The 27012-nt window shown below is 41.6% G+C and overlaps 1 protein-coding gene across 3 annotated transcripts in view; it reads right to left on the bottom strand.

The window, feature by feature from the left end:
* MDFIC (MyoD family inhibitor domain containing) overlaps window positions 1-20415 on the bottom strand; it is a 93390-nt gene extending 72975 nt beyond the window's left edge. Inside the window, exons 1-2 of one of the 3 annotated variants that reach the window (XM_070423757.1) lie at window positions 20127-20415; window positions 19703-19849 (exon numbers count right to left, since the gene is read on the bottom strand). In XM_070423757.1, coding sequence (XP_070279858.1) covers window positions 19703-19849; window positions 20127-20376 — 397 coding nt within the window. In that variant the 5' untranslated portion in view covers window positions 20377-20415. The remainder of the gene's footprint in view (window positions 1-19702; window positions 19850-20126) is intronic. The other 2 variants (XM_070423756.1, XM_070423755.1) reach the window with 2 other exon arrangements.
* Window positions 20416-27012: the final 6597 nt, after the last annotated feature.

Here is a 27012-nt window from a genome sequence, read left to right as displayed (position 1 = left end):
TCCACTCTATAAATGAATCTTCTGTGAGCACTTGACTAGCCTATGACTTTCTAATGTATGTACATTATTTTATGAACATCCCTTTAATATTTAAGAAATACCTATATGGCAGCCTCATAAATGGTGCACGGTTACATCCAACATTGATTGAAGAAATGCAGGGAGAAAGAACGAGATCTGATAGATAAACACTAGTAAGATGGGCACCATGATGTCCAGCCACAGAAACAACTTTCCTACAACCTTCAGTAGGTCAGGTCAGCCACTACTCATCACAATGACAAAAGAGCAGTTTCTGAAAGCAAATCTCTGTGATCGCTGTATGTTTGCTGTGTCACATCTGTATTACAGAAGCAGAGGCCATGGTCGTCAGGTTTAATCAGTTCCTTTCCGGATTTGTGGACGTTTATAGATGCAATTCAATTACCCCAGGGGCCTGAAAGACAAGTCCTACAGGCAAGCAAGTGATTTCAATGATGCATGAAATCAGTCTATACCTTTCTACAAGACTTCTATATATACCTCCAACAAGCATTCCTACACAACTTCGCAATTTTCTCTTAAAAGGAAGACTTCATCATCTCAATTAGGCTAATCTAAGTCAATAGTTCTCTTTGCCTTTTTTTTCCCTTTCTTGTAGCACTCCTTAAACATAAAAAATGCACAGAGGTCTCAATTTGGGTGGTGTGGGGTACGGGGATGTCATTATCATATATGGCCAGATTATAGGTAGGTTATTGGTTCTAGGTAAGTTCTTCTGCACTAAACAATTAGAGAAAACTTAGAAAAGCCTGTCAAATATTACTTGGATAGTAATATGTGTAAATTACAAGCAAATATACCTTGTTTCTTGTCACAGTATTCCAAGTAATCAGAATATATAATTTCATCTACTCACTAATTAATAGAGATATAAATCAATTATAGTAATAGATGAATACATAATATGTTTTAGATATATTAAAATGAAAAGCAAAGACACTTTTAAAGTAGCACTAGACCAAAATATACTTTTATATCACTGGCATTTGCTTCTGAAAGGCTAGCTCCCAGGCATTCTAGTTTGCCTACTCTAAACACAGAAGTGCAGAAGAATCTTTGGATAAAGAAAAAAGTGTTGTCCCTGCTACAAATCTTCTAGCTGGGAAAACTAAACATACCTATAAAACAATCAAGCAACTACAAAACAAAAGGTAATGAAAACTGACCTGGGTCATAATTCTGGCTCAAAGACTGACCAGCTGTGTGACTGGGCCTGGGCCTCATTCCCTTAAAGGGGAAATGAGGGCATTGAGCTGGATGCTTACAGAGCCTTTCTTGGCTCTAAAATTCTGTAAATCTGACTCGGCACAAGACCTAAACAATAGAGCCAAACTTCATATCTACACTGAAAGGCGTTTAGAATGGAGTAGAGGGAATCACTGAAAAGCCTTTGTAAGGCATTGAATTTGAGTTAAAAGTGACAAGCATGAATTAAGCAAAAGAATCAAAGAAAAAGAGTTCTAAATGATGAATTTAAATTCAATATTTCCTATTCAGAAATGACTGTCTTACGGGATCAATACTCTTTATTTTTTGCTATTTTTCTTAAGAAGGGCATGAATGGTAAGAAGCAATCTCTTTCCAATCTTGCTTATTCTTGCAGAAGGAGCATGAGAGAGATTCAGGTAAGTAGAATTTCCATTTAGTTGAAAATTCTATAATATATTACCTGGTTGGCATTACCCAAACTTAAAACTTTGAAGATTTCACTTATCTCAGACAGTTGGGGAATAAAATAACTGAAAGGGGATTAACAAGAGAAAAATCTAACAGCATTAAAAATAAGTAACTTGGATAGTAATATGTGTAAAATACTATATGTGTCATATAATAGCCACTCAGCTGGTATGCAGTTGTTAAATAAATACAAATAAAAAATGCAATACCTCCTTTTGTTGAAAGAATACACTAATGATTTTTTGCAATTACAGTATTAGCAATTTTCAAAGAACTTTTACATATAATATTTATTTGATCTTCAGAACTATGAATGATATAAAGAAGAAAATGTTAGCTTAATTTTACTGGTGAGTATACAAAAGTGAGTCTCAGAGATAGATATTCAGTTGGAAGCTGTTAAAATCCAGAATTGGAAAGGACCTTTCAAGTTCAGCTAATTTAATATCCTACCTAGTACAGAAAGTCCCACTGCAATGCTCAGCCCTTCCCCCAAATTATAAGGAAAGGGAACACATTCTGTTCTTAAGTGAGTTGGTTCATTAGCAACTTATTCTTCATTTGGAACATGCATCTGTTGTCAGGTGATTTGCAACTAGTTGCAGTTGTGCCCACAATAGGTAGAAACAGTAAACTAAACTTTTCTGTAAGACAACCAATCCAATATATTACCTCACTAGCTAAATGTTTTTTTAATTAACAGTGAAGATGAAATTAGCTTGTCAAAGTTACTAATGAACTTCCAAATACAGTATAAAATTCTGTGTAGTCCAAGGTTTTCCAAAAAAATAAGGACAATATTGTCGTTTAAAAGTCCAGTTATCTGAATCCTTCCTGATAATAACAAGACTCTCATTAGGTTCTCTGGGACAGAAATACTATCCCTAAAGTGTAGTTTGCACTGGAGAAGTGGTTAAGAGCACAGGATCTGAAATGATGGTGTAGTCCACCATTAGCGATATGGATCCTGGGAAAGTTCATCTTTGTCAGGTTCTTCGTCTGTACAATGGGAATAACAAGAATTACCTACATCATAAGGTGGGTGTGGAAATAAATGGAATCATGCCTGGAAAGCAGTGTCTGGTATGTAATAAAGGCTTGGCTCACACTTGCTATTACTAAGTGTTATTGCAATAAGCACCTTTTTAAATCCTACTATAAATTCGTCAAGAAGAAGCGGTTGAGGGCAATGTCTATTCCATAATCCTTAAGTGAAAAACCATAGAAGAAATCTGTTTCCAGACTGAATATAAGGAAAACACCGGCTTCCTCCAAGAAGCTGTATATTATTTTTTTCCTTATGGACAATGAAAACCATATTAAAGAAAACACTTCATTTTGACTCAAATTTACAGACAAAATTGAATAAGTGGTTTTGACCCTATAGTCTAAGTTTGTACATTTTGATTTTCCCTCAGTTTCAATCTCCTAGGCTACCTATATTTTCATTTTCCTGTTTTAACCTGTTTTTAAATGTAGTCTTATAAGCCACCTCAAATATTTTACTAAGCTAGGCAAAGGAATGTGTAAATGCAAAAACTAGTCATCAAGTACATTTTCTATTGTTATCCTTACTTTATATGCTTACTTCCTGAAAGACTAATATAAATGACAGCACTTAGCAGATAGCCTTATAAAATCTTATAAAACCTCATAAAATATAATCAGTGTAGGAAGAACCAAGATGGCGGCGTAGTGAGCGGACCTGTGTGTGCTGCTCTCTCACAGCATCATTGAAACTATCAACTATGAAGTAAACAACCGCCACTCAGAACCATGGGGAAGTTGGCCCAGTGGGAGATCTACAACTGGAAGAAAAGAAAGAAGCGCAGTGAGACTGAGTGGGAGCTACGGAGGCACCAAAACCAGAGGTACGCAGTCACACGCCACGCGGGCTGCAAATGGATTCTCGGTTTTTTACGAACCCTCGAATCCTCTGGGCTTGCTCGGGGCGGGTCTCTGAGGCCCCAGATCCCACAGGGAGAGGCGGTCACGGCCTTGCAGTGGTCGGAGAGCGAGGGAAGCTCTGACACGCGGCTGCTCGCCGGCACCGAGGGACAAGAAGTCCTGGTGTCCCGGGGAGGCGAGGGGCGCGGAGACGCCGCCATCGCTATTTCCTCCACGTTGGCGACTCCCTGAGACCCCGCCCTACCCTCAGGGCTGTGCCAGAGGCATAAGAGGGAATGACTGTGCTTTTACAAACTCTCAAATCCACTGAGCTGGTTCGGGCGGGTCTCTGAGGCCCCAGGCCCCAAGGCGAGAGACGGCACGGCCTTCCAGCGGTCCGAAAGCGAGGGAGGCTCTGGCGCTCGGCTGCTCGCCGGCACTGGGGGACACAAAGTCCTGGAGTCCTGGATAAGCAAGGGGCCGCTGAGTCTCCGCCCCGGCGACTCCCTGTGACCCCGCCCTACGCAATTTACATTCCCATCTGGGCTGTGCCAGACTCACAAGTAGAAACACCTTTGCGTCTGCAAACTTTCAAATCCACTGAGCTGGTTCAGGCGGGATCATGAGGCACCAGACCCTACGGGGAGAGGCAGCACGGCCTTGCAGCCATCAGAAAGCGAGGGAGACTCTGTTGCACAGCTGCTCGCCGGCACTGGGGGACATAAAGCCCTGGCAGAGATTCAAGGGGCCGCGGACACTCAGCCAGTGCTATTTGCTCCGCCATGGCGACTCCCTGAGTCTCAGCCCTAATCAATTTACATCCCCATCCAAGCTGTGCCAGGTGCACAAAAAGACCCACCTGCGCTTTTGCAGCCTATCCCAACAAATTGCAGACTTCAACTGCTCGCAGCCATGGGAGACACACTCAAGAAGCAGACCCAGGAGAACCAGGATGGCAGCATAAGGAAGAGACCTGTGCGTGCTACCTCACACAACAACATCGAAACTACCAAATATCAGACAAACACCTATCATACAGAACCATGGGAAAGTTGGCCCAGTGGAAGCTCTACAACTGGAAGGAGAGAAAGAACATTGAGACTGAGTAGGATGTGACACCAAGTACAGAGCCCAACCCAACAAACTGCAGATTTCAACTCCTCGCATAGAAAGAAGCGCATTGAGACTGAGTAGGATGTGCAGAGGCACCAAGTACAGAGCCCATCCCAGCAGGCTGCAGATTTCAGCTCCTTGCATCTGGGAAGGACGCAATCGGGGGGCAGAGTCGGGTCCGGGGCCGGCCAGGGCTGGGCCTGACTCGGCCGGCACTGTGGAACTGCTGTACCAGCAAGCGCACAAACATGCCCACTGGTCCCAGTCTCTTGTGGGGCGCTGGGGGACAGCAGACAGGCAGTCTGTGCAGTTGGTGGAGGGCAGGAGTGCTGGATGTTCAACCACCAGGAACGCCTGGAGATTTTGTCTGGTGGGGAGCCGCCGGCAGGGGACAGAGGGCCAAACTTCCTGTTTCCCCGGTAAGGCTGGGATGGCCCCGGTGAGGTCGGGATGGCCCCGGTGAGGTTGAAACAATCCCGGTGTGGTAGGGACGACCCCGGTCAGGTCGAAACGGCCCCGGTGTGGTAGGGACAACCCTGGTGAGGTTGAAACAGCCCCCGTGAGGTAGGGACGACACCGGTGAGGTCGAAACGGCCCCGGTGTGGTACGGACAACCCCGGTCAGGTTGAAACAGCCCCAGTGTGGTAGGGACAACCCCGGTGAGGTTGAAACGGCCCCCGTGAGGTAGGGACGACCCTGGTCAGGTCGAAACGGCCCCGGTGTGGTAGGGACGACCCCGGTGAGGTTGAAACAGCCCCCGTGAGGTAGGGACGACCCCAGTCAGGTCGAAACGGCCCCGGTGTGGTAGGGACAACCCCGGTGAGGTTGAAACGGCCCCCGTGAGGTAGGGACGGCCCCGGTGAGGTTGAAACGGCCCTGGTGAGGCTCAGACGGCCCTGGTGAGGTTGAGACTACTCCAGTGAGGTTGGGACAAATAAAGGGGACCAGTATGGACTGATGAACAGGGGTAGATACAGAAGCAGAGCAACATTGAACAGAATGTTAAACTACAGTGGGAAGCCTGGGGAGGGTTGGTGGGGGGGATTAAGTGACCAACTGAAGGACTTATATGCATGGACACAAGACACGGGGCGGGGGGGGGGGCGGGGGGTAGGGGCCGGGGGAATGTCAAGGGGGGGAAAAAAGGAGACATATGTAATACTCTTTGTAATACTTTAAGAAATAAAAATTATTTAAATATTAAAAAAATATATATATAATCAGTGTAAAATACCTTTATTTCTTATAGAAAGGACTATACACAGCTTTCTCTTTGCTTACATTTTGGGCCTTTTGCATGTTAGATCTCATCTACTTCAGTTAAATAGTTGATGATAACTTAGGACAGATTAATTTGCTATCTATATAATATGAATAATCTTGTTATGCAATATATATTCATATCTCTTTTATCTGTAAACAAAGTTGGTTTAAAGCAACTTTAACAGGGGTCGCCTAAGACCATCGGAAAACACATATATAATTACATGTTGTTTTTGTGATTAATCACTATGCTTTAATTATGTTCAATTTGTAACAATGAAAATACATCCTGCATATCAGATATTTACATTACGATTCATAACAGTAACAACATTACAGTTATGAAGTAGCAACGAAAATAATTTTATGGTTGGGGGTCACCACAACATGAGGAACTGTATTAAAAGGTCGCGGCATTAGGAAGGTTGAGAACCACTTCTTTAAACAATTTCATTTTTACTCTTCCATTCAAATGACAACATTATTTCAGATGATCTGTGTGTATTCTGGTTTATGAAATCTCAGGCAATCTGAGACCAAAATATCTGGGAAAAGTTTTGTAAAAACTCTGGGTCTGTATTTCCCAGAGGCTCAGAACAATGTGGACATCTACAAATGCTTCCCAAATGTAACCTTTAAAAAACCAAAGATAAGGCAGCATTCAGGAAGACCTGAGGCTCTGGAATTTTACTTTTTCACTGACCAAAAAATAAATAAAAAGTCCCTCAAGACAAATGACCTTTAAGAAAACCTACCTGCTTTGTCTAATGTTCTAAAAAAGATTAAAATCTCATTGTCCAAAAGACATGTTGATATAATCAAAACAGTTTTAACCGCTGAATGAGCCTACGCATAAAATGTCATAATTTTATAAATGTAAGAAAGTTATTCTATCACAGACATACTATAAATGTTTTTAAATGAATTAAATGTTTAGATCAATGTAATTTCATCAATGAATTGTTATTGCCAATATTTTGAAAAATAAGACAGCAGAATCTAAAATGCATTCCTTCAAAGGGCTTCTTATGCTTTTAAAAGCTGACAGAGCCCTGGCCAGTGTGGTTCAGTTGGCTGGAGCATTGTCCCGTACACATACACCAAAAGGTTACAGGTTTGATTCCTGGTCAGGAAATCCAGGTTCAATCAACCCCATGTCCAATATGTACTGGAGGCAACCGATCAATATTTCTCTTTCACATCTATGTCTCTCTCTTCCTCCCTCCCTCTAAAATCAATAAAAAAAAAACAAAAACATATCTTCAGGTAAGAATTTTAAAAAATAAACAAATAAATAAAAGATTATGGTGTGTTTCGATCCAAAAGAATTAAAAAAAATGACTTGGACTCAACTAGTTTACAAGTTGGGAGAGGTTAAAGAGGAGTGGGTTATATATACAGCAAAGTAAAAAACAATTACAAAATTACATGCATATGCAATTGAAAATGAATATATGCCCTAACCGGTTTGGCTCAGTGGACAGAGCGTCAGCCTGCGGACTCAAGGGTCCCAGGTTCGATTCCGGTCAAGGGCATGTACCTTGGTTGCGGGCACATCCCTAGTGGGGAGTGTGCAGGAGGCTGCTGATCGATGTTTCTAACTTTCTATCCCTCTCCCTTCCTCTCTGTAAAAAATCAATAAAAGATATTTTTTTAAAAAAAGAAAATGAATATGACAGGTACAAAATGCAGTATTTGTTTAAGTAATATCTCAATAAACAAGGGCTCTAAATAAATGAGGGGAGGGAGGAATTAGGCACTTTCCACTTCAAAAAAGTAGTGGGAAGGCTAAGTGACAGCAGGCTGACACTGGGGACCAGGACACATTACGTCAGTCATCTTAATCCCCTGCACCTTTTACATCTAAATCTAAAGTTCTTATCTTCAAAGTATCTTCTCAGGGTGACTGACCCTGAAGCATATTAAACCCCTGCCTTCTCAATAACAGGTTCAGTTGTGCTCTTTCTACCAAGTACACTCATGCTAAAACCAAACACAGACTCGTGGAATTTGGAGTTTCATGGGCTCATAAAGTTCTCTGATAACACAAATTCAGATAAAAACATTCAACATCCAACATCCCCCAGAATAAGCCAAGGAGAGTAATGATAAATACTTCCAGGGACAGGAAAACAGCCTCAGAGACAGTTTGTTCCAGTTGGGAATACTTAATTTTTTAAAGACTTTCTTCACAATCATGTAAAATCTACTTCCCTATAATTTTCACTGATTCACCATATTTTGCTTTTGCAATTCAAAGTGAAGTCTAATCTTCCCTCTGTGTGACAGTCTCATATGAGAAAAGATCTCCTGGTTTTGTCTTTATCTTCTCTTTGTTAAATACCCTCAATTAGATCAATGGTTTCTCAGAGCCTTCACATTCTATTCACTCTTACGGGCATGACAGTCTTATCGCCCTTGTCTAGAAAGCTATCATGAGAGTCTCCTTAATGCTTGCTGAAATCCAGCTGCCATATCTATGGCAGTTCCCTGACTTTGCAGCCACTGAACTCTATTACAGAAAGAAACTGAGGACTCGGCCATCTTCCCCTTTTTAAAATGACACCACACATTCTTCTGTAGATCACTGCTTTAAGTGCCGCAATTTTTAAAGTATTGTTACCTCCCTGCTATACCAAGTGATTTTACCAAGAACACTTTCTTTCCCTCTGGTTAATAAGAATGAAGGACAAAGGAAATCAAAAGTGAACCAAAGGGGGTTCATCTATAAAGGCATTTCAAAGGTGCAATTTGAATCTTATCACACATAAGGTAACAATAAGAGAATTAGAGGTATATTGAAATGTATTTCTTAGACTTCAGAATTATGAATACGGATTAGAAGTCAGGGGATGTGCCTTTCCCGGTAATTTTTCTAAGGTCCAAACCTGGAAGCCACTCATTAACTTGCTAACCCAGCCTCTTGCCTTCTGGATCATCCCTCTGAGACGCTGTCTTCTCCGGTTCAGTAATCTGGTTCCACTACCTCCAAGAGAATAACTTGTAGATCCATGACCCTAGCCCTGATTCCTGTCCCGACCTAAAGATTTAACGTTCTAACTCTACATGAATGTATCTTTAGGAAATCAAAATCAACATTTCCTAAAATTCATCTCCACTTCTCTTCAGTCTCTGCCAGTTTCTCTAACTGTGGTCTGTCTCTTGGTCTATCTTGGTCAATGGTATTCACCGAATCATTTTTAACTCTATTTCCCCCTTATTTCCCCTGCCCTAACATAATCAAGTATGACATCCTGCTAGTTACAACTTCTTGATTTTTCTCAAATCTGTACTTCCTTTTCCATACCCACTAAAAATGTTTCACTCCTGTTCTCTTCCAACTACAAACACTCTCCTACACAAAGATTGAGCTCAAGTATTTTGCATATTTTTGAAAAACCAATATAGTTTATTTTGACATTCTACATATGTTAATGTGGCAACTCCTATACCTTTCTCATACTCTATCAATTCATCTTATAGTTCAGTAAGAGATAAATAGTACAAACCCTCAGAAAACCCTACTAAAAACCTACAAGTTTCTTGGGTGATGGAAGAAGTAAGAACAGCAAAGGAAGGTCTGTGTTCATGGAGACCCAAAAGATCAAGGGCTGACCCACAATGAAAAAAACAGAAGGGCTACGTCTTGGAATAGAAAAGGTGATTAGAGGAAGCTGGTTCCTTGGCACTCTGCCACCTACCCACAGAGGGCCTGTCACCTGCTCAACCAAAAGCTGCCTGCCTTCATTTTAGTGCTCAACTCTGCATCATCCCAACCAAAAACACTTACAAACTGCGTCCTCTTCAGCCGGGAACACTGGAAGCCCAACCCAGGCAAAAACCAACTTCTCGTTGCCATCCTGGGTCTCTCTCAAGCTCTAAGTTTATACCCTCCATGGTGTACCAGTCAGCTGGCAACTGGCCATGAACTAATCTCTCATATGGTTCTTGTGGTAATAGTGAATTGATACTTAGAGAAGGGACTGCAATTTAATTTGGTTCATATTTATACCTCATCCGCTCTCTCATCTAGTTTATAAATTCCTTGTGGGCAAAACTATGTATTAAACATTTTTAATCTTCAAAAGACTTTGTACATTGTAGGCACACACAAAAATAGTTGTTGACAGGGTTTCTCCTTCAAATGAGTGTGTTGATAATAAATTATATGTGCTAGCATGAAAAATTATCTCAGACTCTATTTCTGAAACAACTAAAAAATCAGACACAAAAAAAAAGCACATGCATATGAATCATCTTACTTCAGAACACGTGGGTGTGAATCTGAAAACAGAAGTATACTGCAAGCAGAAACCACAAAGGAAATTAATGTTAAAATAACTCCTCATAGCTTCTACTTAGCGAACCCTAAGTAATTAGATTTATAATCTAGAAAATATGACTCAACTTCAAAACGTAAGGCTGAAAGCTTACCTCAGGGTATGTACACTGTTAAAAAATATATAGGAAAAGTTTAAGTAACTTCAGTAAAGTGTTAATGCAAAGGGGTCAGAGAGGGAACAAAGAGAGAGACAGGGAGCAAAAGGAGAGAGAGAGAGAGAGAGAGAGAGAGAGAGAGAGAGAGAGAAGCATCCAAAACACTGGTGCATAAGCATCAACTGATCAAGACACAGGACAAGGTGCAGCATCTTTAATCCTGATTAAACAAGTCACCCAAGTTAAACTGTCCACATTTAGAATTTAGTCAGTGCTGAATCTGTGCTCCTTTAATACAGACTGAACACAGACTTTTGGAAATAAAAACATAAAAATCATGTCCCCTGCCTTTACAAAGTAGAATAATTACAGTCAACTCAGAAAGACAACTTGGTTGTTTTTTCTCTTTTTTTGTTGTTGTTCTAGTAATTTTCCATTTGCAAATGGCATAATTTTAGATTGTGTCAATTTATGTTTCCATAATTTTCTCTAATCCCTTATTATCATAAAAATACCATGCTGCTGCTCTGGCTGGAATGGTTCAGTTGGTTGAGCATCATCCCATGTACCTAAAAGTCACAGGCTCCATTCCCAGCCAGGGCACATACCCAGGTTGAGGGTTTGATCCCTAGTGGGGGTATGTGCAGGAGGCAATCAGTTGATGTTTCTCGCTCACATAGATATTTCTCTCTCTCCCTCCCCCCTTCCTCTCTCTCTAAAATCAATACAATGTATTTTTTAAAAAATTACAAAGCTACTAAAATAATTGCACACTGTTATTAGACCTTTCCATGAAATCACTTCAACAAAATCCAGGAAATAAGGTTGAAAGAAACAGGCAAGTCCCTTACACACCCCAAAATTCCACAGCTTCCCCAGGAGCCCTGTAAAGGTCACTCAATTACATATATTAAATCCTTGAATGTGAACTAACCAGACAAGGCCAGCAAGGTATGATTGTTGCTGGCCAGAAACCTTAACCCACAGCACTTGTGGTTTCTTTGGCTTCCCAAGCAGCCTGAACACAAGGTCAGTTAAGCACATGCGCACTCTTCCCACACATACGTGATCCTCCTCCCCACTGCTGCCACCTTGCCAACCTCCAACCCTGCACAAACTTTAAAACTCCATTCTATTGCCCTAGCCGACTTGGCTCAGTGGATAGAGCGTCAGCCTGCAGACTAAGGGGTCCCAGGTTCAATTCCGGCCAAGGGCACATGCGTGGGTTACCGGCGCGATCCCCAGTAGGGGGCGTGCAGGAGGCAGCCAATCAATGATTCTCTCTCATCAATGATGTTTCCATCTCTCTCTCCTTCTCCCTTCCTCTCTGAAATCAATAAAGAAATATATTTTTAAAAAATAAAAATAAAACTCCATTCTATTTTCTTCCATTCCTAAGCTCCTGTGTGCTCCTTGCTGAGAGGCAATCAACTGTACTGATCATGTACACTAAAAATTCATGCCACTCATTCTTAGCTAAGCCCTCAGTGTAACTGAGCAGCCTTGTTTGCCCAGATTGAATCCCTCCTGAATTCTTCATTCTTCTAGATCTTTTCTACACATCTCAAGTTCCTTGACTCACCCTAACCCCCTTAAATATTCTTTTTCATATCTAATTTTCTCTAGATTATCACTCAGACTTTTCTCTCATCCCCATTTCAAAGAAGAACATTGCCAACTTTCCTAAGAATGGTCTCTTCATCCCATTCCTTCCCAGAATTCTACTCTCACTTAAAAAACATCTACCAAGCCACTGCTCCACTCCATGCACTTTCACCTTTAATCTCTCTCTATCCCTGGCTTTCTTTCTATTAATGTGTGATGAGCATGCTCAAAATCCATGCATGCAAAAGAAGCCCTCTATACACTTTGTTTCTTCTTTAAAACACCACAACTCTCTCATCTTCCATGACCACTAAACATCCAGTGCTTCTGTGACCAATCCTAACAGACTCTTCTTCTGTATTCTTTTCCTTCTCCTCCCTAAGGTATAGTCATTCCCCCAAATATGGACCTCAGTCCTCTCTTTCACTCCTGTGGGAATCCATCAGCTACCTGGCGATGAACTCTTTTGATCTTGACCCTCACCACTCTCTTAGTTACAAATTCCCTTTTTCAATGGCCTCCTCTTATCATGGCTAGGATAAGTTCTGTGGAACCAAAATGATCAAAGAAGACTCAACAGCTATTCCTACATTTCCACTCAAGCTGAAAAGTAAACCTACAGATGACCTTAAATTTCTGCCTTTTCACCATCTCCCATATTAAATAATTTGCCCAACCATATCAACTCAATTCAATATGATTTGGAGACTGTGATCAGTTTAAGGAAATTGAAAGATGGATAAGTAAGGATCAATACCCTCTCAGGCTCTCACAGCTAGGTAAAGCTCCTACTTTTGCTACTGTTCTTAAATCTGGTTTCTCAATTCCAGTCCCACTGGGAGAACTGTTCAGGGCATTATAACATCCCCCTGAATAATCACTGCCTTCACTCTTGCATCTCCCTCCAAAATCATCCTTTGAATTGCTATCCGATTTATTTTCTTAAAAGCCCCATGTTGGTTCTGTCCTTCCCATTTTCAAGAACTTTTAAGGGCTTACTGACCACCGCCTAGGGAAAGAATATACAAACTCCTCAGCGGGGAAATCAGGACTATCCTCAAAATGACTTTAACCTATCTTTACAGCTTTACCTCATTCTCTGTTCCTTCACACAGTCCATACAACTTCTTAGTGAAGTATTTAGCATTCTGTAATAATCCCCTCCAAGCCTTGCTTTTAATTACCCCTCTCCACAGAGCTGAGTCCTATGGCCATGCTTCTTGGTCAAACTCAAACTAACATTTCCTTGAGGTTTTTCCAAATGCCCCAGCTAGAGATGCTTTCTCTCCCATGTTCTGCCATCACACTTTCTTTGTGCCTCTATTATAGCACCATCAGTCTATTCGTATTATAGGTATGTGTGAATATATGTGTTTCTCCCATCATCCTGCAAGTGCCAGATTTCATTGTCAATCTGAGTCTCTGGGTACGTGTCATATATCAGGGTTCATTCATTCTCTCTCCCCCTTCCTTTTCCCTCTCTCTCTAGAAAAATGATAGATGATGACAGATGATTGATAGATAGATAGATAGATAGATAGATCCTGAACATTTATAGATCATCTCAATAGGGTAGAAATCACCAATGTAAAGTGAAACAAAAAGGATATGATAGAGATGCAAATCAATATTAAATTAAACCTCTTTACAAGTGCCCTGAGTTACAAACACACATATAAATACTTTTCCTGTTCCCATCCTTCACCCTGGCCCCAAAACTGTTCCTTTTCATTGCCTTTTGCTGCCCTGACTCACACTTGTTCTGGACAGCAATCAAACCCTCTATTTACCCAATCATTTATTCAACAAATATGTATTAGGACCTGTTTCAAGGTTAGTAGTACTACCTACCTAACTCAAGATTTTACCCAATCATCTCTTTCCTTAACATGCTAGCCACCAGATCAGATCAGATCATGCTATCCCCTAGAACTTTTTTCCATGGTTCTCAGCTCAAACAGTTTAACCTTTCCAAACACTGTCTTAAATTTAAAGGCATCTTCTTTAATCACTTCCTTCCTCCCTCCCACGTTCCCCTCTTAGGTTTGGTTTTGTTTTTGTTTTTGTGTGTTTTTTTCCCAGCTACATCCTCTTCTTACCCATGTGATTCTTTTTCTTAGCAAAAGGAAAGTACATATGCCTAGCTGATAAGCCTTACAGTTCTGTAACTATACTTATAAAATACACGTTAGTTCCTCTAGACATAAAAAGGAATTGGGAGTATAAATTCTAAGGTGCTTGAAAATGCCCCTAAATTATCTTCCAAATCTAGACAAGTTTCTGTAGTTTTCTAATTAAGCCTGTCCTTGCTCAAGCTCCTATATTCAAAAGTGTTTCAAAACAGTTTCTATTCAACTTAGTTTTATTTTTGGTTATTTATATTTGTTTGCCAGTATAATTGTCTCTATGATTTGTCATTATAAACATATAAAACTAAATAAAATTTAATTCCAACAATCTTTTGAGATTTATAATGGAACTGAATATAATTTATCACTATGTTTCTATGAGAAAAGATAGTCCGGGTTCCAAAATTCCAACTCACAAATGACAACAACTCATGTGCAAATTAGGGATTTATTTCCTTATTATTCCATAAAACTGGAATCATCAAAGAGAAGTATCGGGTGGCAGTACAAGAATATCTGCTGAGGTGGTAGAAGAAAGTAGTAACAAATCTATTTACCTACTTATTTTTATCTCATCCTTTTAAATTTTTATTTATGTCTTTTTTGCTAATGTTCAAAATATGTTTGTATTCAGTACATATAATTTTGAAAATAAAATATTTTGAGGATGAATTCCCAGAACTATTTTTTAATTAGAGTATGTGATGAAAGTGCTGGAACACAAATAGGAAATATATATGTACATGGAGTAATATGATTTAAAGTCTGGAACTTGAAAAGGGAACTTTTTAAGAGTTTTTTGAAGTTTTTCCATTAAAAGAATATTTTTTAAAAATCTATCTATTTCTACAAATAAAAGCCTCTAAAACAATAATTATCAACCAGAAATAAAGAGCACCTGCAACTTGTAAAAAAATGCAGACAACTGAGTCTTCCACCAGGAAATTCGGAGACAATAATGCCAGTGGCCTTGAGATTAGGATAGTATCTCAACACTATTGACATTCTGGGCCAGATCATTCTTTGCTGTGAGGGGCTGTCCTGTCTGTGCATTGTGAGATGTTTAGCATCATCCCTGTCCTCTGCCCACTAGATGCCAGGATCACCCACCCCATTCCCGGTTGTGACCACAAAACCTGTCTCCAGTCTTTGACAATTGTCTCCTAGAGGGCATAATCTTCCCCATTTGAGAACCAGAGATAGAAGTTACCCAAACATGACACACTTTGAGAAATACCACCCTTCATCGAAAGGATAAAATAATATGACAAAAAGTAGAAGAATACACTGGATACAGTGATATAAACAGGCTTCTCATAAAGCAAATCTGATTAGCCACTATAAACTCCTGGCAACTCAGCTATGCTCCTAAGTCAAATCTCTTCTCATGTAATTTCAACTTGAAGATTTTCTCCCTAGCTTCTATTTTAAATTATTTTTAATTAACTTCACTGGCATTTTGCATCCTGCTATGAAAAGTCCGCCTAATAATCTCAGAGGACTCTCCCAGGAGAGAAGAGTGCATTAAATCACACATTATCACATTAAAGTATATCCCAGCACTCCAGCCCAACAGTCTTAAGTCTTGACAAATGCAATGAGGTGGGGGTGGGGTGTGCCGGGATGGGAACAGGCTCAAGTGATTCACAGTATCCAAACCCCATTATCTTTAATTCATCCATCTGTAGGGAAAAGTTGTATTGATTCTCTGCTTCAACCACATTTATCACCATGACATATAATATACTTTACAATTTGTGCTTCCACCCTGGTTTCTAATGACTGTATGAGACCTTGGGCAAGTCACTTAAATTCTCCGGGCATCCTTTCCAAAAAGTGAGCCAGTTAAACTAAATTACTTCTAAAGAACCTTCTAGTTACAAGCTGCAAATTTATGAATGAAGCACTTAATTACTAGTAAAAGGCTCTTTTCAACTACTGGGATTCTAGTAACTATAGCACCAATAAAACAACTACTTATATTGTCAATGTTGATAGCAAAATGAATTTTAAGATGCTTAATCCAAAACAATAAAAATGACAATTGGATGAACCATGTTTACAAGATCCATTCTCTCTTAAAACACAAATAAATTTGACCCAGATTGTCCTTCACCTATCAAGATACTTAAGACAGGGATTTTGCATAAGATGGCAAATCAAATCAATCTTTCAGAAGTTAGTCACAAATAGGGAAATGGTTTGAAATTGTACCTTTACTTTTTATTCTCTACTAGAGGCCCGGTGCACGAAATTTGTGCACAGGTAGGGTCCCTAGGCCTGCCTGGTGATCAGGGCCAATCAGGGCCTTCAGGCTGCTGGCCGGGGCCTCCCTTCCCTGCCTGCCAGCTGCTGGCCGGGGCCTTCCTTCATCCTGCACCACCCCCTGGTGGTCAGCACTCATCATAGCACCTGATTGAACTCCCGGTTTCCAGTCAAACTCCCGTGAGGACAATTTGCATGTTAGGCTTTTATATAGAGAGATAACAGAGATCACAAATCGGCTGCTTAGAAGCCATTTCCAGCCTGCAGGTGTGGTTGTTTTGCTTGGCTTAGACAATAATTGTATTTAATTAGTTGCCAACTCTTAAAAAGGGAGATATGATACATAAAAATCCATATTTCTGGTATCTTGTGGAACATTGAAAATTATTTTTTTTATCTTTATCATTGAAAGTGTTACAGATGTCCCCCCCCCCCCCCACTGACCTCTTCTAGCCCTCACCACCCCCTGCCCCAAGTCGTCTCTGCCCCACTGACTGTGTCCATGAGTTATGCATATATGCAAATAGGTTACTTGGTTAATCTCTTCCCACCCACCTTCCCTCTGAGATTCCACAGTCTGTTCCTTGCTTCTGTTTCTGAATCTATTTTGTTCATCAGTTTATTTTGTGCTTTAGATTCCACATAGGATGAGATCATGTGATACTTGTCTTCCTCTGACTGGCTTATTGCGGGGAAATATTAACCCAAATGACTAAGATGAGCTGGAGGTGAAAGGTATCTCCTCCTGGCCCCTGCGCTCTTCAGGGGCCCACAATCCCCACTGCTCCCTATCTTCTGATACCCATCCTGGTTCCCTCTTACAGACTGGAGTATATGAGCTTATGTCCTTGCTCTGTAACAATTTTCAAAATTCATAGAAAATATTTTTAATGTTTTCAAAGCAATAGAATTTTGCTCGCAGAATCACAGCGAAAGGGTAGATATTTTAAAGAGACAGAGCTATGCTCGCAATAAGGAAAACCTTCATATAATGCTACTGTTGAAGATATTACTGATGTCCCCTTTTTTTCCATGTAGAATGCACTACACTCTAGGTTTCTAACTAACCACCTAAAAGAGTGTAAAAAGGAATTCTAGAGTTGAGGGGGAGTTCAGAGTAGAGAACCCCCTAAAATTACCTTCAACTTTACCGTTCTATATCTTTGGTCAGTAGTATAGAGTTCATATGCATAGGTCATAATATCATGTCTTCATACATGTATTTAACTTTGCAAAAGACATTGTGTTTTCTAAAACGTTCAATTTTTCTCACTGATTTTAATATATCATTTTAAAATTAATTTCAACTAACTAAGCAGTCACATCCTACCAGAGAATTACTAAGCTATTCTTCAGAAATGATAAAAAATTCAAGGACATAAGGAAAAGAATTCAAGGAAGGGCTAAAGAGTTGAGTTGCCTGCTAGTAAGCCTTCTTCCCCAGTGTGCTTACCAGTAAAATCAACCTAGCCAGGAAAGCCTACATCTTGCAGCTTTGTCCCTACCCACTCTCTTCAACAAATTTTTTCTTTCAGTACACCTTATGAAATCTGCCTGAGACCCAGTGTTTTAACAAGATCCTGATCATTTTATTTAAAAAAAAATCAACTTTACCTTCTATTTACAATTAAATTGATACCTATTTAAAAGGATGCTGTGATTCAAAGTAAAACTAATTTAAAAAGCAATTTTGTTGCTTAAGTTAAGCCAATTTTCAGTTAAAATCTAACCCAAGAGTTTCCACACTGATAACTGTGTGTGTTGTATGAAGCCAACATTATTCTTCAGACCATTCTAGATGCCTGCTTCTTAACGTCAGATCATGTGATACCTTACCGCATTATGTCTGCACAATTACATCAAGTATCACTGGCAGGTCTTTTAGGTGATTTTTTAAATGCCTACTATTAAAGTTGGACATGGTAAACATCAAAAAAAAAAAATCCCAAATCAATCGTTTTTCTAGTGTTTGATCCTGATTTTTGACATAAGTAAGCATTATTTAACAATAGTGATTAACAGCTGAACTGTGAACATAAAAAGCCCATCAATGAGTCTCTGACTACAGGGGACCTGCCTAAGGGCAGGAAAATGATTGTGTTGGCAATACAACGCCTAAAACAGGGGCTGCTTCTGGAAAACCGGTGTTCCATTCTAGTTCTCTCATCTTCTCATAATTTATCTGTTTAGAAAAAAATGACTTCCTGTTTAGAAGCAAAAAAAAAAAAAAAAAAAAATGATAAACATAATTCAATATAACACCCTGAATGCCAGAACATTTTGACTCAGCCATGGATGTTTTCTGCTCTTACCTATTGAAGGTTCAACATTCACTTCTTTACCAATTTTTGCTGCCTTTAAAATAATATGCCAAAGACCCCGCTCCATTACTGTTGGGGGGAGGGAGGTATCAGATAGTCTTAAAGTCAAGAGTATAAAGTAGGTTTATGAGCTCTGGAAAGTTATTGAGGTCATGTCAATATCAAAAATCTTTACATAAGAACCACCCTAAGATGAAAAGACATCGGGAGGAGTAAGGTCCTTGCTCTTTCGTGGTCGCCTATGAAAACCTGTTGTTACCTTGAAGAACAGAAAGACAACCTGGCCTGTTTACAAGCTTGTTGTGGAGGCTTCTCAGAAACAAGCGAGTTTTTTTCTCAGATCGTCAGTACGTGTTAACACTTCGTAAGAACACAGAGGACCTATTTCATTCCTGGAAAGTGTGTCTTTAAAGAATATTTATTTTCAAACAAAAGTTATTGAAAACGTATGCATGAGCCATTCCCAAGTGACTGGTCACAGAAACCTGGAGTATAAACCCAGGTGCAGAGGGGCCCCAAGAAGCAGCAAGATGAGGGGAAGGCATGCGTGTGCAGAGCGCGCAGGAGGCCTGGAGCTGATGAGGACAGGAGAACTGGAGAGACGCGGGGAGAACTGCTTCAGATCTCACACCTTCGAGGCCCCTCAACGCAGAAGCTTAAGAAAGAAGCAACCTGGCCATCCCGCGGCTTCGCAGCCAAAGAAGGGGGAGTGGAGGGACCAGGGATCCCGCCCTCTCATCCGGAGCTGGTCTGGGGCAGGAATCCCGGAGAACTTGCTCTGCGCACCTAACACCGTGCAAAAGTGCACAACTGCCAGCGGGCACATGCCCTCCCCGCGCCCCGTCCACACACACACACACACACACACACACACACACCCCACACCCCACTCCATACAGGCGCGAACACACTGTAAAAAGCAACAACAACAAGGAGGCTTGCAACTTGCGAGCGCGCACTCACCCCGGGCCGGGGCGCCCAGGCGGCCCTCGCCAGCTTCGGCCCCCGCTCGGGGCCCCGGACCCAGGGCTTCGCCGGCGTCGGACATGGGCCGCTCCGCCGACGGCTGCCTAGCTGGCCGCCCCGCCGGGCGCAGGGACCGGGCTGCTTCTGGAGGGAAAGGAGCCGCTGCAGAAACGCGCGCCGCCCCGCACACACCCCGCTCCCCTCCCCGGTCCCCTCCCCCGGACCCCACCCGGGAAGTTTTGATTTGAAACCAGGAGAAGAGCGGATCGCCGGCCAGCTGACCGCAGCGCCGTCTCAGGAAGTTGCTGGGGGGCTGGGAGGGGGAAAGGGGGACCCCGGGGGAGAGGGGAGTGGACTTAGGAGAAACTCCAGGGGAAGGACCAAGCCCTCCCCTCCGGGCCGGGAGACCACCACCACCTACCTCGGCATCCTCCCACCCACAACTCGGTCCCAGCCCGTTTCTCCTCCTCTTCCGCCCGGAAAAGTTGGCGAGGCTCCGGCCGAGCTCGCAGCTCGCCCCGGGGGCCTGGCGGTGGGGGCGGAGCGGCCACGGGCCGGGGCTGCCCCGGGCTCCGGCCCCGCCTCCCCGCGGCTCCCGGTCCCTCGGCGCCCGCCTTTTCCCCGTCCTCCACGCCTGCCTCCCCAGCGCTTCCTCGTCGGCCTCCTTTCATCACATCCGGACGGAGGGAGGCCCGGGGCTCTTGGCCCGCGGCCCCGACCCGGCCGGCTGCGCGCTCCTTGCGCCCCAGTCCGTCTGGGTCAGGAGGCCGACGCCGGGGCAGAGCGGGGTTCCTCCGCAGGTTAGGGAAAGGGCTGGATCCGCGGGCTCTGGCTGCCCTTGAGTAGTTCCCCCCACTCCTTTACACCCCACACCCCACACCCCACCCCTTTACACCCCACACCCCACCCCAGCCATCCCACCCCCAGTCTCCCAACTACTCTTCCCAGCACAGCCCCAGGACAGCTGAAGTTCTGGGAATGCCTTGAAGGACGTAGAAACTGGGAACTGGGGGAGGGGAATGAAACTTGGGTGGAATAAAGTATGGTTGTTGTGTCACCTTGACCCCTAGCTGTATAATCAGAGTCACAGAGTCTCATTGTACAATCTCTTGATCTGTAACTCTGAAACTCCCTTTATTCTGTTCTTTGTTTATTTGGGTCAAACTCGTTTCTGGATCTGGTAAAACCAGTTGCAGTTGCATGAATGCACTGGAGGCATCCAGGCCGGAGGCGAGGTTGAGGACGCCAGGCCCATCGCAGGCCCAATGCCTGGACTGCTCACTTCTGTGTGGCCAGAGAGGCTTGTGATTGGAAGTAAATAGCAGATCAAGGCTCCACTTATAAAGGAGACTTTCTGATTGTAGCTTCATCTGATGAGACAAGGAGAGAATAAAGTAATATGCAGATATAAAGTGTTTAGATAATACATTCAGATAACTTTTGCTCTTTATTGAATTGCGTAAAATGTGCAATTCATTTGTTTAAAGCTAGAACTAAGTCATTTTTTTGAATTTCTAGGACAAGAGAGGAATCACAGTAATGTTATCAAAATTGAAGAAAATGTACATTGGATGCATCTTTCTAGGTGTTTCATTAAATAGCCCAGCGATATCATTTCCTTAAAAAAAAGAAATTGTAATTAATTCCAGTTCGTTGAGAAGAACCATTTTTTTTTTTTAACTTTTAAAGAGTCGGTGCAACCAAACTTTCAGTTAAATCTGAAAAACACGGCCTTTGAAGTTTCTGAGGATAGTTACTCGGACAATACTCCTATAAGACAATGACATTTTGCCTAATGACCTATGACAAACAAATGCTTTTCATTATTTGTTATTTAGAGATTTCAGAAGTGGTGTGTATAAAAGTGCCTTCACTCTACTGAAAACTTGTCTAGGAGCCTGGACTATTTGAAACCTGCTTGATGGAAGCAGAACAATTCACAGGGTGAATGCACTGCCATTAGATGATTAGAGAATAAACATGTAGGACGCATCACTGTCTACTGCAGCATAATCTGCAACTAAAAGAGTGGGCTAGAAAGCAGAGGGGCTCAGTTGTGTGTGTTTTTTATCCCCTCACTCAGATGTTGTAGGGTGGAAATATTAATTAATTTCTTCTTCCTTTTTAAGTTCTTCTGGCTGAGCTAATAGTAAAATTAATATGGGACAGGTTGATAAAATGAACAAATTTATTACATATTACATATGACATATGGGGATTCCATACAAATATGAGACCCAAGAACTCATTGGACACTAGAGGACTATATGCCATTTTGGATGTAAAGACAAGTTTGGGACTTCAAAGGGCAGGAAGGCGATGCATGTGAAGATGGGAAAACAAGTGTTTGGTAAATACCTGTTTGCTGGACCATCTTTAACTTTTTGGACACAGTAGCAATGTCAATCAAATGGGCCTTGCTAGGTTTCTCCCTATCACAAGTAGTTCATATTAAACTACAGTTAACTACGATGACCATGACCTTCCTAGAGCAGGTCCTCTATCTAAATTATTTTAGGCATTTAGGGGGAAGGTGGATGCCAGGAGCCGGTCCACCCTTGCTGCTTGACACAGTCGCTGCAGGGAAGAAACATCTGCACAGCTTATGTTTCAAGGGACCTGACGTATTTGACATATGTTTGCTCCCCCTCTTAAGCGCTATGTGTTTTAACCAGGACCACCTCCCCGAGAAAGGTTGTTTCCCCAGGTTAGGGGTTAACAGGACTAAGGAAGAGAATAAATCAGTAAATTCCCCTAGTGTTACAGAAATACCATGTACTACTTATGAAGAACTTGGACTAAGACTGTTGGCAATAAATTGGGACTTGTTGGGCCCGCATCCCCAGGAGTCTGCCCACCAGGGAAAGCACCAAAGCCTATACCCCTGGAGACCCACTGACACAGGGCAGTCCCAGGGAAGGCAAGCAGTGAGGCTGGGAGGACATAACCTTTACTGGGTAGGATAATCTCCTTCAGTCACTTCCTTGTAGCCTATCAGTAGAGCAGTGACCTTGGAATAGCCCTTGTAATGGAACACAGAAATTAACCTAGACAAGATTAAAACAGGATTTTTGGCTAAGGTCAGATAAGAAACAAGAAACTGTAGAACATTACCCAAAACATACCATGATGTAATTATAGAGGCATGCTTATAGAATCAAATAGTATAAATATAGATGTAACAGGACAATAAAGAGAGAATCTCGCCATGATGATCACCTGAACACTGCCCCCGTGTCATTCCTTCTTTGCCAACTCCGTCCACACCTTGGGGAACCCCTGGACCTGCTGGGGCTGGCCCCCAACAGGTGGAAAATTCTTTCTGAGTCTTTTGTTTAGTAAAACAACCAGCTTAACATAATCAACATACATATTTTGGGGTGGCAACTCTGCTTCCCCCAATGTTAAAGTCCATGGATAGCAATAAGGTACAGTGCTCTTTAAGAAAATCACAGTTAGTAATAAATAATTGTTCATTTAAATTCACATGGAGTCGTAACTGGTTTGGCTCAGTGGATAGAGCGTCGGCCTGCGGACTGAAAGATTCCAGGTTCGATTCCGGTCAAGGGCATGTACCTTGGTTGCGGGCACATCCCCAGTAGGGGGTGTGCAGGAGGCAGCTGATCGATGTTTCTCTCTCATCGATGTTTCTAACTCTCTATCCCTCTCCCTTCCTCTCTGTAAAAAAAAAAAAAAAAAAAAAAAAAAAAAAAAAAAAAATTAATAAAATATATTTTAAAAAATAAATAAATAAATAAATTCACATGGAAATTAAGGTGACACAAATGGTAGCTAATTCAATAAATATTCTTTGAATTAAATTTAAACATCTTAACCTTTAATGGGGAAGAAGTAAATTCAAATAAAAACATTAAGAACAAATGAGGATTGTGTGGTAGAATTACCAAGATAGTCAAATGCTGTCCCTTGCTCCGTGGTGTGGATTTGGTCAGGTTAACCAACCTCTCTATGCCTTGGTTGCCTCATTAAGTGAAAATGATAAAAGCAACTTTTCATCTGATCCCATTAGAACTGAATAAAATAATTATGTCATCTGGAAGAATATCAGATTTGAGGAAAGGTGCTGAAAAATATTGACTTATTATTATATGGCAGAAGCATTTTGATGGGTAATGTAGAACATGGCATAATGACCATATCACAAGGACCACATCAAAATACCAGATAACCATTCATTTTGTACAAATTATCGCAATGAAATATTCCATCAGCCCTATCAGTAACTTACCAGGATTGTACCTCTAGAATTTAGAGTTCAAGTCTATCTGCCTGCAAGGCTATCCTACTCCATTGGGTAAACTCAGGTCTCCCCTCTGGGAGGACCTAAGCTTGGTATCTGATACATGAGGAATTAAGTATGGACACCTCTGCTTAAATTTCCCATTTACCCCATCCCTTGCTGTATTTGTTTAGTCTTTCTGACTAATCACTTAGCTTGGCTCCCAATGAGCACTACAATGCCCTCATCCTCTCATTCTTTTATTCAACAAACATGTATGGAACTTGATGGCCTGTCAGGGGTGCTAGGGATGCAGCAGTGAAGATGATAATGTGTCCATTGCCCTCATGGACCTCACAGTCTAGAAGGAAATAGGGGTGCAATCACTTACAGCAGTCACTGCGTGGGATGCCAAGGGAAGTGGTGGGATGCTATGATAACACCTAGCGGAGAGATGTAGTTTCATCTAGGAACCAGGGAAACATCTCCACTGACACTGAAGCAGAAGTAAAGAGGAGAAAAAATGCTTCAGGCAGAGTGGCAGTGTGGGTAGAAGCCCAGAGTTTTGAAGGCAGCCTAGCATCTTTGAAGAACTGAAAGATAATAACCATAAGAGGATAATCAAATGCAAGGAGGAGAGTATGAGGGCTGAAGTTGAAGAGAAGAGGATAGTAGGGAGGAGTATCATCTTATTTGAACAAGGAGGATGTATTATCCAAATTTCTATTTATAAAAGCTACTTTGTTATAATCTGTATATATAAAAGCCTAATATAAAAAGTGTCTCCTCAGGAGTTTGACCAGGAGACCAGGAGTTCGATCGCTTGCTATGATGTGCGCTGACCACCAGAGGTGGTGCAGAAGGAGGGCCACAGCCAGCAGCCAGAAGGCCCCAATCGACCCTGATTACCAGTCAGGCCTAGGGACTCTACCCGTGCACAAATTTCATGCATCGGGTCTCTAGTGTGTAAAATAATTTGGAGGAACAAGATTGGAGCTCGGGAGTTCAATTAGGAGGCAAGGGGTGATATTGACAGAGGAAATAGAGTCAACTAGACTGAGTGAAAGATGAGGGAGCTAGAGGATCAAGGATGACTTCTAGGTTTCTGTGTCTAGGTGGATGGTGGTAATACCACCGACAGAGATGGAAACATTCAGGAGAATCAGGTTTGGGGGAAAGCTGCTGAGTTCATAATGTAGATGGTGTAGTGTCTGAGGTACCTGCATGACAGCTAATTGGAACCATCTAGTAGGCTCCTGGGCCAGTGTTGGAATATGAGCACATAGATGGTACTGTACTAGCTAGAAGGTTATGGGTGCCCAAGGTGAGTGTGCAGTGTAAGAGCAGAAGGCCTGACACACACCGCTTCCCTGAATCTCAACCCAAATGTGTCCTTACTGGCCCTTCTCCCTTTCTCCAAACTCTCCCCAGCGTCATAATAATTTTATCTGCCTGTCTTTGAGAATTACTGTTATTTAATTACTACTATCGCCAGTGTCCTACCCATCATTCCAGATGCCCCTGGGTATCCCATGATGGTCTTTATTAAGCCAGATTTTGCCATGGCTCATACTATAGCAATCTGGATGGGTAAAAACCTGGCATGGGAACCAGTCTTCCACTGAAGGCACTATCCCTGACTCAAAGCCTTCTGTCATTAAATGTGCCTTACAACCATTTCTGCTTAATGATGTACACACTAATGATGATATAGTAATATGTGAACCATTGTAAAAGGGATCTGACATGAGCTATGCAAATGAACTAATTAGAGTGTTTAGAAAGTATCCTTATGGACTACTTAACCTTCATCATTCACTCATTTAATGTTCACCAAACATCTATTGTATACCTCTACATGCTAGGCCACATGGTATGTTCTAGAGCAAAAAACAAATAATTTGATGTCTTAAGAGGAAGCAAAATTAATTTTTCACTAGGGCAGAGACTTATCTGCCTAAGGAAAGTCAAGGTTACTATCATTACATAGTGATCTGAACCAGAGATCTACAAGCGAGGTGTGTAATTGTGCACGTATCCCAGGAGGCACACAAAACAGTTATCTGGAATGTGAGGAGAAAATATTAGACTGAGCATTTATATTTGATTTCTTACTTGTATCTTTTATGTTCAAGTATGTTTTATGATGTATATAACATATTAGTACCAGAGTTCTTGTGTATAATTTGTAAATAAACATTTATTAGGTGTTTTGCTCAAAAATATTTTATTATTTGCTCTGCAAAAAAAAAAATGGTTTAAGTGCTTTAAATCACTTAAGGTACATTCATTCAGTTATTCCCAGATTTTACCAATGTTAATTATTAACACACACACACACACACACACACACACACACATACACACTGACCTCATTTATGTAGGAGCATGACTTTAAGAAATTCCCAAACCCAAAACCACAGAAAACAGAAAATAACCCTAGGCCTCTAAATACCTAAAATAACCTTAATGACCTTCATATAGTACCAACATAATAGCCACCGACTTTCTCCAATACTATTTGGCAGGAGGGGGAGGAATAGAGGGGGGATATACACTTCTAAACAAACTTTATTTTCTATTGTTTCAGCTCACAGAAAATTTAGGGCTCAGGGGCTTTGAGAAAAAGAGTTTAGCTAAGGGAGCTATTAGGTCAGAAGAAATGACAGCAGAAGAAATGACAGTTGACAGACATGGAAGATACAGGAAAATAAACACGTCATAAGAATGCCTTTGTGAATTCCGCTCAGGGAAACAGTGCCGTGACTGTCCCTAATGAGGGCCTGAGTCATTAAGGGAAGATTCAGTTGCCTTAGCACTGCATTCAGTTTAGGGAAGCAGGTCAGTATTTTTACATTTTAGGAAAAATTCCACCAAAAAAAAATGTTCACACAGAAAAAAAAGTTGCTACTTGAAAGAATAATTTTTACAGAATTACATTTTTATAGCTGCAAGGAAAATGAGCAATTTCGATTCTAGGGCAATATGTTTAACTGTATTTTCCACCGCCTAGTGCTGTTTGAAGAGAAGGGGTCAGCTGGACAGGTTTCTAAAAGCCCATTCTTCA

The sequence above is a fragment of the Myotis yumanensis genome, unplaced genomic scaffold, assembly GCF_028538775.1.
Source record: "Myotis yumanensis isolate MYYU_CA2020_CCGP unplaced genomic scaffold, mMyoYum1.0.hap1 SCAF_9, whole genome shotgun sequence".
NCBI classification, from domain to species: domain Eukaryota; kingdom Metazoa; phylum Chordata; class Mammalia; order Chiroptera; family Vespertilionidae; genus Myotis; species Myotis yumanensis.
This window is presented reverse-complemented; position numbering and strand designations above follow the sequence as displayed.